At 41.6% G+C, this 12,364-nt stretch overlaps 1 protein-coding gene across 1 annotated transcript; it reads left to right on the top strand.

The window, feature by feature from the left end:
- Positions 1-892: 892 nt before the first annotated feature.
- Positions 893-4,010, top strand: LOC309500124 (uncharacterized protein; the record flags this gene model as incomplete). The annotated part of the gene is made up of 3 exons (XM_082171689.1): positions 893-1,746; positions 2,205-2,876; positions 3,998-4,010. The coding sequence occupies 3 exons, from the start codon at positions 893-895 to the stop codon at positions 4,008-4,010; spliced, it is 1,539 nt and encodes a 512-aa protein (XP_082027815.1).
- Positions 4,011-12,364: the final 8,354 nt, after the last annotated feature.

The raw sequence follows: 12,364 nt of genomic DNA, 5'->3' as shown, positions 1-12,364 counted from the left end.
AAATCCAGAAACCAGTCTCGAGAGGCTGGTACCTCTAGTAGAATCTTTGACAGCGTGGAAGCTACTGTCAAATGTTTCTCGTTGGGTCCTGCAGACCGTGGAAAAAGGGTATCAAATACAATTCAAGAAACGCCCACCTCGGTTTATGGGGGTCCTGCCCACAGTGGTGGGCCCCGAGCAGGTTCTGGTTATGGAACAGGAAGTAAACACTCTGTTAGAGAAAGGGGCCATAGAATATGTACCTCCCTCCAACAGGGAAACCGGGTTTTACAGCCGGCACTTCATAGTTCCAAAGAAGGACGGGGGATTGCGTCCCATTTTAGATCTTCGAGTTCTGAACGAGTCAGTCATGCAGCTCAAGTTCAAAATGTTAACACTGAGACAAATCGTGCCACAGATCAGGTCCGAGGACTGGTTTGTCACGATAGACCTCAAGGACGCATATTCCATCCGTCCGTGTCATTGGAAGTTCCTGAGGTTTGCTTTCGGGGGCAAAGCATACCAATATCGAGTTCTTCCACTCGGTCTGGCTTTATCACCCCGCACTTTCACCAAATGCGTGGATGCAGCTCTGGCGCCCCTGCGCCTCCAGGGTATTCGCATCATGAACTACATCGATGATTGGTTGATTTTAGCTCAGTCGCATCAGTTGGCGGTTCAACATCGAGATGTTGTTCTCGCCCACATGAAGGAGTTGGGGTTACGGCTGAACGCCAAGAAGAGTGTGCTTTCTCCACTTCAGAGGAACACTTTTTTAGGCGTGGTTTGGGATTCAGTGTCGATGCAGGCGCGCCTGTCACCGCCACGTATAGATTCAATCCTTGCAGCTGTGAAAAGTGTAAAGCTAGGCCAGCTACTCACTGTCAAACAGTTCCAGAGACTGTTGGGTCTCATGGCAGCAGCTTCCAATGTGATACCTTTTGGACTCCTGCACATGAGGCCCCTGCAGTGGTGGCTCAGGACCAGGGGGTTTTCCCCGAGGGGCAACCCATTTCGCACAATCAAGGTCACGCGGCGATGCCTACGTGCCTTGGTTATGTGGAAGAAACCTTGGTTCCTGTCCCAGGGCCCAGTGTTGGGAGCTCCTTGTCGTCGCAAACTGCTAACGACGGATGCTTCCCTCACGGGTTGGGGAGCGATCCTAGAGGGTCGCTCATCTCAAGGTCTGTGGGAAGACCATCATCGTTCCTGGCATATCAATCGCCTAGAGATGTTAGCTGTCTTCCGGGCTCTGAGGAGCTTTATCACAGATCTCAGGGGACACCATGTGCTAGTGCATACAGACAACACGTCGGTAGTCGCCTATATCAATCACCAAGGGGGTTTGCGCTCGCGCCCATTATGCAATCTGGCACGCCATATCCTCTTGTGGTCCCAGGGGAAGCTGTTGTCTCTCAGGGCAGCTTACATCCCTGGGGTCCAGAATATAGGAGCAGACGCTCTGTCGAGACAGGGGCCGAGGCCCGGGGAATGGAGGCTCCACCCCGAGGTGGTGGAGCTGATATGGAGGGAGTTTGGCCAAGCTCAAGTGGATCTGTTTGCGTCTCAAGAGACGTCTCACTGTCCACTTTGGTTCTCCCTCACGCATCCAGCTCCTCTGGGACTGGATGCTATGGTACAGACGTGGCCGAGGCTACGTCTGTACGCCTTTCCCCCAGTTGCTCTGCTCCCGGGAGTTCTGGAGAGAGTTCGCAGGGACCGGGTTTGCCTGCTTCTTATAGCCCCGCGCTGGCCGGGCAGAGTATGGTTTCCCGATCTTGTGTCCCTCCTCGACGGGCCTCCTCTGGAGCTACCTGTCAGGAGGGACCTTCTGTCCCAAGCAGGGGGCTCGATTTTACACCCCCGACCGGAACTGTGGAACCTGTGGGCTTGGCCTCTGAGGGGGCCCAGCTCATAGAGTCAGGTCTCTCAACTGAGGTTGTTGAGACCATTCTACAGTCCAGAGCTCCCTCCACGAGGAAACTTTATGCCCTAAAGTGGAGAGTATTCTCTTCTTGGTGTAGTGACCATCGGTTGGATCCAGTCAACTGCCCAATTGGTACAGTTCTGGAGTTCCTGCAGGACCGGTTCACTGCAGGTCTGACCCCGTCCACTTTAAAGGTTTATGTGGCGGCCATAGATGCTTACCACATTCCTTTGGGTGGAATGTCTGTGGGGAAAGACCCTTTGGTATCTCGTTTCCTTCGTGGCACTTGGAGGCTGAGGCCTGCAGTTCGCTCTAGGGTGCCACCTTGGGATTTGTCCATTGCGCTGCAAGGCCTTTCCCTGGCCCCCTTTGAGCCCATTGAGGAGGTTCCTGAGAAGTTCTTAACTCTGAAAGCTCTGTTCCTTCTTGCTATTTCTTCTCTCAAGAGAATAGGGGATCTTCAAGCATTGTCGGTTGCTCCGTCATGCTTAGAGTTTGCACCGGGTATGGTTAAAGCTTTTCTACATCCGAGACCGGGTTATATCCCCAAGGTCCCCACTAATGTGGCTAGACCTATTGTACTGCAGGCCTTCTGTCCTCCTCCCTTTCGAAATGCGGACCAGGAGGCGAATAATTTGCTTTGCCCAGTTCGGGCGTTAGACGCTTATGTCCACAGAGCTGCCCTGTGGCGTAAAAGTGATCAATTATTTGTGTGCTTTGGGTCCCCTAACAAGGGAGGTCCAGTGTCTAAGCAAAGAATGAGCAAGTGGGTGGTTGAGGCTATCTCGCTTGCTTATGAGGCGGCTGGGCAGCCTTCTCCTTTGGCTGTCCGGTCGCACTCTACTAGGAGTATGGCGGCCTCTAAGGCCCTTATATCAGGAGTGTCTTTACAGGACATTTGTGATGCAGGTTGGTCCTCACCGCACACCTTCGTCAGGTTTTACTCTTTGGACTTAGACTCTACTCCAGGGTCTCAGGTTTTGTCTTCCTAGTGCTGCTCACTAGATTTCACACAGGACAGACATTTGTAGCTATGGTGGCGTTGGTATAGACGTTCCCCATAGCGTCAATCTCGACGCAACGCGAGTTCCCTTGAAAGGGAACGCCTCAGTTACGACTGTAACCTCGGTTCCCTGAAGAGGGAACTCGCGTTGCGACACCTTGCCATATCTCCTTCATGCCTGTCAGCACGACTTCAGACTTTACGAAGCTTTCGTTTTCTGTTTCGGCCAGGCTTTTATAGCTTCCTGGTACGTGACGTCACCCGCCTCTGACGTTCCGCCACACCATTGGATTGATTTTACATGTGCTTCAAGAAGTCATCACGCAAAGCGTTCCCCATAGCGTCAATCTCGACGCAACGCGAGTTCCCTCTTCAGGGAACCGAGGTTACAGTCGTAACCGAGGCGTTTCCTCGCAACGGCCAAACCGTTCGAGATATCAAAAATCCGTCCGCAATTTAGCATCCTCAATGTCTTGACTTCATGCTGACCGAGTTTTGTGGGGATTGGACGAATTCTCTAGGAGGAGTATTTCACATTCCACAGCAAGCGTTTTCCAAACAACCCATAATAGCCGACTTCCTGTTGGGCTGGCGCAAAACTTAGAGCACGAAAGTTGTTTGGCCCGATGAGATCTATATGTGTGCTGAGTTTCATATTAATTCATGCAAGCTAGTTTGATCTATGGACCAAGTTTTCGGACCCCATTCCAGGGGGTGCTGTTGAGCCCCCCTGCCACGCCCGGGTACCAGCTTCAGCCAGGCCCTGATGGCCGCAGGTTCTGACCTGTATGCAAAGTTTCATGAGTTTTCGAGGACGTTAAGGGCCCCAAAAGCCCCTGAAACCTTGAAAAACAATTATAAAAGCAGTCTCTCCTAACAGACAAATCCCCCACACCCCACACACACACAGAGAAAGAGAGAGAGAGAGAGAGAATTCTCCAAAAAAAACACTTCAAACCAAAATATCTGACTTCCTGTTGGTCGGAGCTAATGATTGTAAATTATAAAGTTGTCCGGCTCGAGGAGAACAATATACATACCGATTTTTGTTAATGTAGGTAAAACTAATACCCCATTTTTGACTAAAGGTGGCGCTACTGAGCCCCTAACCACGCCCGTTTCTGATACTTTGCACATGTCTACTAGGTAATAAATGTAATGTGTCTGTCGAGTTTCATGCAATTTCAAGCATGCTAAGAGTCTCAAAAATATCAACAAAAATATTAAAGTTCGATGCGTTGCCATGGCAACAGTATTAAAGATATAAAAAATCCTTTCACAGGTCTACACCTGCCGTGCGTTTACATTATACACATAAAGTTTGAAGCAAATCGGGTAAAAATAAGAGGGTGATTTCAAAGCATTTTGAAATTGACACACTTCCTGCTGCCAGTTGGTGGCGCTATAACTTTGACTCACAATAGTCACATCCATGTGATCGGCCTCTTACAACGAACACACTGCGGAAGTTTCATCAAGATCAGTTAATGTATGCTGAAGTTATAATACACTTCCTGTGTCCCTTATTCGCCATAAATTCGTTTCCTCGCCAAGGCCAAACCGTTTGAGATATCAAAAATCCGTCCGCAATTTAGCATCCTCAATGTCTTGACTTTATTGGATGAATTCTGTAGGAGGAGTACATCCAATTCCACAGCATGCGTTTCCAAACAACCCATAATAGCCGACTTCCTGTTGGGCTGGCGTAAAAAGTAAAAGTACGAAAGTTGTTCGTAGTTGTTCGGCAGCTGTTGAGCCCCCCTGCCACGCCCGGGTACCAGCTTCAGCCCGGCCCTGATGGCCGCGGGTTCTGTATATATCTATATATATCAGACAAGTAGTAGATAGATAGACAGATATAGATATATAAATTAATGAACATATATATATAATATATATATATATATATACATTTTTATTAAGTGTGTGTGTGTATATATATATATATATATATATATATATATATATATATATATATATATATATATATGTATGTATGTGTATATTCTTTTTCCCCCTATTTTTAATATATATTATTATTATACATATAATAATAATAATAATATATATATATATATATATATATATATATATATATATATATATATTATTACATTTTTTGGATGCTAAACTATTGTTTATTATAGGCTTTGTACTTCACTCACGTTCCAATATTGAAGGGAAAAATTATCCTCTTCACATGCGCAAAAATGTGCTTGGAAACATCACAGTTGAGCGTTGATTACTGTGAATAGTATGAATTGTACTACTGAATATTTAAACAGAGCAGTGTTTTTATATGTTAGGTTGACTATTTTATTATTAAGGCTATAATGAACAGGCTGCAATGTCAAGATTGCAATGCTGGAATGCACAATATGTTGTTGTTGTTGTTGTTGGTGTGTGTGTGTGTGTGTGTGTGTGTGTGTGTGTGTGTGTGTGTGTGTGTGTGTGTGTGTGTGTGTGTGTGTGTGTGTGTGTGTGTGTGTGTGTGTGTGTGTGTGTGTGTGAGGCTCAATCGAACAATGGAGACATAAAAACATACTCTGTCATACAGGATATCATTCAAACTGCAAAGTGTTTCCTTATATTTGTGTACACTCGCAATAAAACACAACATTGTGCTTTTGTCAAACTATAAACTCTTGTCAAACTGTAACCTACAACTGTCACCCAACCAAAATCTCTCTCTCACACACACACACACATACACACACAGTTTAAAAGAAAAGAAAAAAAATTTATCCAACCCCATTTAAAAACAGTCTGTCGTTGCCATCTTTTGGACATTCATCATATTGCATTGGATTTAATTGATTGTCCTCAAACTGAGCACTAATCTGTTTATTTTTAAGTCACACATTCTACATTGATTAAAAAAGACAATCAAATGTATTTTTTAATGGTAGTATTATTTTATACAGAAATAAATTATTTATAATTCAGATGAGAATAAAGTTAGTGTTAACTAAAATTGAAAGGAAAACAAATATATTGATCTGAAATCTACTATAATTTGCTGCAAATAGGTTGACTATTTTATTAAAATGAAACTAAAATGCTCACGGCTGCATGGGCATTCATAACGGTGTGCGACTGCGTGTCCACGGCGAGGAACGAGCAGAACAGTCAACGTTTTTTATTTCATTCCAACTTCCATAGGAATTCATTGAAAACACTCGCTCTACTCTGCACCATTATCAATGTCTGTGCAGACAAACATATTTTACTTTCGTTGTTAAGTTAGCGATTCAAAAGCCCCCTGCGGTGTCACACGTCGATTAACCGGTGGTAAAATATTCTCACCGTCACATACCAAGTATATTTTTTATATAGATCCAATAGGCCTACCTGATTTTGAACACAAGAGGGCAGTATAGCCTTATGTATGACTTGATTTTTTTTTTACTTTACTGTTTTTAAACTTAGAATAAACTTAGAATAAAAATCTTTTTAAAATAAGAATAAAATGGGTTTAGTTCTGATATTTTTATAATTGTATATAGAAATAAATGGTGTATAATTAAATTTTTTGAAGATATTGGGCTTTTAGTGTTTCCTTTTTTGACATTACTTTAATCCCTCACCATAGCAAAACCGTTTGAGATATTTACTATCCGTACACAATTTAGCATCTTTAATGTATTTTCATCATGTTGAAATAGTTTGATGGGAATAAAATAAACCACTCAAGAGGAGTGGGTAAAAATTCAGAGGCTGATTTTGCAAAGAAATCCACATTCAAACCAAAATATCTGACTTCCTGTTGATCCGAGCTAATGACTGGTTTTTTTTTAATGGTAGTATTATTTTATACAAAAAATTATAATTCTGATGAGAATAAAGTTAGTGTTGATTAAAATTTTAAGGAAAACATATATATTGATCTAATATATATAGCACATTAATTTTAAATTCATTCAGCTTGAATCACCAAACATACAATATTAATTTTATTTAAAGCAAACAATACAAGATATGTTCTATGCATATTTTGTCATTTTAAAAATATCCATAAAGTGCTATGCAAAAAGACAAGACCTTAGATATTTCTTTATCCTTTTAATGCAGGACTAATTTTAAACAAACTAAGTGCACAGCTGCATGGTCATTCATGACGGTGCGGGTCCACGGCGAGGAGCGAGCAGAACAAAGCGAACGTTTTTTAGTTCATTACTTCCATAGCAAATAATGGAAAACCCTCGCCCTGCTCCGAAGCATTATAAATGTCGGTGCGGACGGGAGTATTTTACTTTCATATTAGCGGTGTCTGTGTCACACATCGATTAACCGGTGGCAAAATATCCTCAGTCACATACCTAATATATATTTATATATACATATAATTTTTATATATAAATATTTTATATACAAAAAAGCAAGGCCTTAGAGAATTATTTATCCTTTAATGCACAAATGAATGAAATGAACAAATGAATGAAATAGTTAAGCTCTTTTCACTGTAACAGACAGACAGCCACACACACACACACACACACACACAAACACAGAGAGAGTGAGACCCCCTCCTCCTCCTCGCCACACACACACAGACACCCCCCTCCCCTCCCCACACAGACACACACACACACACACACACACAGAATGGCAGAGAGCACTCTCTCTGTCAGAGAAAATCCACATTCAAACCAAAATATCTGACTTCCTATTGGTCAGAGCTAATGGCTGCAAATTAGAAAGTTGTCCTGCTCGATGAGACCAATATACGTACTTATTTTTGTGATTGTGGGTAAAACTAAACCCCCCACTTTTGTCAAAAACATTTTGAAAGTGACACACTTCCTGCTACCAGTTGGTGGCGCTATAACTTTGACTCACAATAGTTACATTCATCTGATCGGCCTCTTACTACGAACACACTGCTGAGGTTTCATCAAGATCAGTTAATGTGTGCAGAAGTTATAACACTTTGTATTTCTCTTTTCTCGCCATAAATTCGTTTCCTCGCCACGGCCAAACCGTTCGAAATATCAAAAATTCGTCCGCAATTTAGCATCCTCAATGTCTTGACTTCATGCTGACCGAGTTTGGAGGCGATTGGATGAATTCTCTAGGATGAATACATCAAATTCCACGGCATGCGTTTTCCAAACAACCCATAATAGCCAACTTCCTGTTGGGCTGGCGTAAAACTTGACATGGGGGAAAGTTGTTCGGCCCGATGATATCTATATGTGTACCGAGTTTCAAATTAATTCATGCAAGCGTGTTTGATCTATGGACCAAGTTTTGGGACCCCGTTCAAGGGGGCGCTGTTGAGCCCCCCTGCCACGCCCGGGTACCAGCTTCAACCCGTCCCTGATGGCAGGGGGTTCTGACTTGTGTGCAAAGTTTCAAGAGTTTTTGAGCACGTTAAGGACCCCAAAAGCCCCTGAAACCTTGATTAACAATATAAAAGCAATGGTCAAATCCCCCCTCCCCTCACACACACAGAGACACAGAGAGAGGGAGAGAAAATTCTTCAGAAAATCCACATTCAAACCAAAATATCTCTCTTCCTGTTGATCGGAGATCGTTAATGTAAATTAGAAAGTTGTCCGTCTTGATGAGAACAATACACATACCAAGTTTTGTTGCTGTTGATAAAACTAACCCCCCCACTTATGACTAAAGGTGGCGCTACTGAGCCCCTCACCACGCCCGTTTCTGAAACTTTGCACATGTCTACGGGCTAATAAATGTGATGTGTCTGTCGAGTTTCATCCAATTTCAAGTATGTTAAGAGTCTCAAAAGCATCAAAAAAGAATATTAAAGTTTGAAGCGTTGCCATGGCAACAGTATTAAAGATATCAAAAATCCTTTCACAGGTCTACATCTGCCGTGTGTTTACATTATACACATAAACTTTGAAGCAAATCGGGTAAAAATAAGAGGGTGATTTCAAAGCATTTTGAAAGGGACACACTTCCTGCTGCCAGTTGGTGGCGCTATAACTTTGACTCACAATAGTCACATCCATGTGATCGGCCTCTTACAACGAACACACTGCTGAAGTTTAATCAAGATCAGTTAATGTATGCAGAAGTTATAACACACTTCCTGTTTCCATTATTCGCCATCAATTCGTGTCCTCGCCACGGCCAAACCGTTCGAGATATCAAAAATCTGTCCGCAATTTAGCATCCTCAATGTCTTGACTTCATGCTGACTGAGTTTGGAGGCGAATGGATGAATTCCCTAGGAGGAGTACATTAAATTCCACAGCATGCGTTTCCAAACAACCCATAATAGCCGACTTCCTGTTGGGCTGGCGTAAAAAGTAAAAGTACGAAAGTTGTTCGGCCCGATGAGATCTATATGTGTACCGAGTTTCATATTATTACATGCAAGCGTGTCTGATTTATGGACCAAGTTTTCGGACCCCGTTCAAGGGGGCGCTGTCGAGCCCCCCTGCCACGCCCGGGTACCAGCTTCAGCCCGGCCCTGATGGCCGCAGGTTCTGACCCGTGTGCAAAGTTTCAAGAGTTTTCGAGCACGTTAAGGGTCTCAAAAGTGCCCGAAAGGTTGACAGAAAAATAAGAATAAGAAGAAGAATAATAATAAATATAGCTGCGAGCAGCGATTGCGGGCCCAAGCCGGTGGCACCGCAACCCCGGTGCCTTTAGTTACCTAAAGGCACCGGGGTGGCGGTGCCGCCGGCTTTGGCCCTCCATCGCTGCTCGCAGCTATATATATATATATATATATATATATATATATATATATATATATATATATATATATATATATATTTATGTATGTATATATATATATATATATATATATATTAGTGGTGGGCCGTTATCGGCGTTAACGTGCTGCGTTAACGCGAGACTCTTATCGCGCGATAAAAAAAATATCGCCGTTAATCTATTCTCCAAGTTGGGTTGGGAGATGGCTCTATACTACACAAGCTATGATGACGCAATCTACCCGCGGCCGCGAGGTAAACCCGGCTGCAACGCATATTCGTCGTCATCTTAAGTAAACACGGCTGAAAGTGAAAGCTGGTGAAAAAGATCGGTGCAACATCCATTATTTGGACTTGGTTCGGGTTTAAGCCGTCAGACGAGCAGCAGCAAACTATATACAGAGTGTGTGGGGTAACAGTTCGGTAAGTTAACACACGACTAATCCGTTCGACCACCTCAAATTCAAAACGAAACATGATATCACTGAATACCAGCGCGCGCGTATTATTCCCATTCCAATATATCTTAGTGGTGTAGCACATAATCTCGATTTTAAGAATCGTTGTTGTGTTTCTTTTTAACTGAAAAGACATCAGTTAGACAATATTCTAATTTAAAATTTGGGGTTTCATAAACTCCAAGCCATAATAAACATTAGACCTACTTAAGTCTCTGCAGCTAGTGTACTTAAATTTTATTTATCTGCAAAATTATGTTGTATACTTACAGTTTTGCACAATATATGTTCTCAAAACTACATACACCCTTTAAAAAAAAATACATTTAGCAGTTGTTTAGCATGGGTCTGTGTAATCTGTTCTGAAATGGTTTTATTATAATATACTGTATATCGTTATCGCAAGAGGCTGCAATGTATATCACAATATAGATTTTAGGCCATATCGCCCATCCCTAATTGATAGCCTATAGTAGTTGATAATAACATAGGCCTACCTAATGTTGCCTACGGACGGTAACAGTACAGTAGTAACTTTTTACAGTCTATGAGTAGAACAGCTTTCTCAAGCAGTTTGTGATGCATTTTGGAAACAGGAGATGAGCCCCTGGTCTAATGCGCCACCTGGCTTGAGAAACCCGTTCTCAAAGACTTACTTTTATAGTCATTATTTGGGTAGCACACATATTCTGAATGCCTTCGGCAGAATTCAAATGAGCCATTTTAATCTAGATTAATCTAGATTAATTTCAAAATTAATCTAGATTAATCTAGATTAAAAAAATTAATCTATGCCCACCTCTAATATATATACACACACACACACACACACACACACATATATATTTATATATATATATATATATATATATATATATATATATATATAAATATCTATCTATCTATATCTATATCTCTCTATATATATATATACACACACACACACACACGAAAAACGAAAGTAAGTGTTGGGCTCACGTAACCCTATCATTAGAATCAAAACGTTTCAACAGTTGTGATGTATTTGGATGCTAAACTATTCTTTATTATAGGCTTTGTACTACACTCGTGTTCCAATATCGATGGAAAAAATCATCCTCTTCACACGCGCAAAAATGTGCTTTGAAACATCACAGTGGAGCTCTGCTTACTGTGAATGGTACAAATTGTACTACTTACTATTTAAACAGAGCAGTGTAATTCGTATATGTTATGTTGACTATTTTTATTATTATATTGTATTAGGGCTATAATGAACAGGCTGCGATGACAAGATTGCAATTCTGGAATGTGTGTGTGTGTGTGTGACGCGGTTGCAGTTGAACAGTGGACACATAAAAACATAAATAAAATGTATTAGTTTATTCCTACTTCCATAGGTGGGAAAATGTTATCACAGTCACATCCCTAATATATTTATATATAAATACAATAGGCCTACCTGAAAGAGAATTGTACTTGCCCGACCAGAGTATAGCCTGATTAGAACGTCAAGAACAAAAAAAAATAACTTGGGAATCACTAAAACGAGAGATTATTCTAATTTCATTACATTCATTTTAAGTTCCAATCAGCAGTTAATAATAAAATGTATTACTGATCAATGGTAACAAGGTTGCCCTGCTGAGGCTCATGCAGCTTCTCCAGGAGAAATGTAAACAAATGTGCGCAGCACACAAAAAAGCAACCCAGTTAACAACATACTGACTATAAAAATTACAAATATGGAGTTTTTATATATTTTATAACAGAGTTAAGCAACCTCACTTGACGAGTAGGCTACTATTTCCTGAATACAATCACGATTGAAACTGTGACATTGATTTCATACAACAGGTTAATAAACAGTTACAATTAAGTCACTTACATTTTAGATGCAATATTGACTGTTTTTGTTCTGTTTCAGCAGCATAAATAGTTAAACAAAGATCACAGCCGAACCATCGCGCATCTCACAGCAACTTGTTTTCTCATTACTGAATGATTCAGCATTTTGAAACGAATCGGTTGACTCAAAGATTCAATGGTCAATCCATAAACATCTGTCTCAATCATGAATGACTCAGTCATTCGAATGAATCGTTTGAACGAATGAATCAATGACTCGCTCATTAAGATGGTCGCCTGGCGACACCTAATGGCGGTTTAGTGTTATGTTTAAAAGTATCATTCTTTCCAACGTGCACCATTATCAATGTCAGTGCGGACGTCCGTTTTTTACTTTCACTTTTATATTAGCGATTTAAAAGCACCCGCTCGTGTCACACGTCGATTAACCGATGGGAAAATATCCTCACAGTCATAT

Source organism: Leuciscus leuciscus, assembly GCF_965113295.1.
Source record: "Leuciscus leuciscus genome assembly, chromosome: 5".
Classification (NCBI taxonomy): Eukaryota; Metazoa; Chordata; class Actinopteri; order Cypriniformes; family Leuciscidae; genus Leuciscus; species Leuciscus leuciscus.
This window is presented reverse-complemented; position numbering and strand designations above follow the sequence as displayed.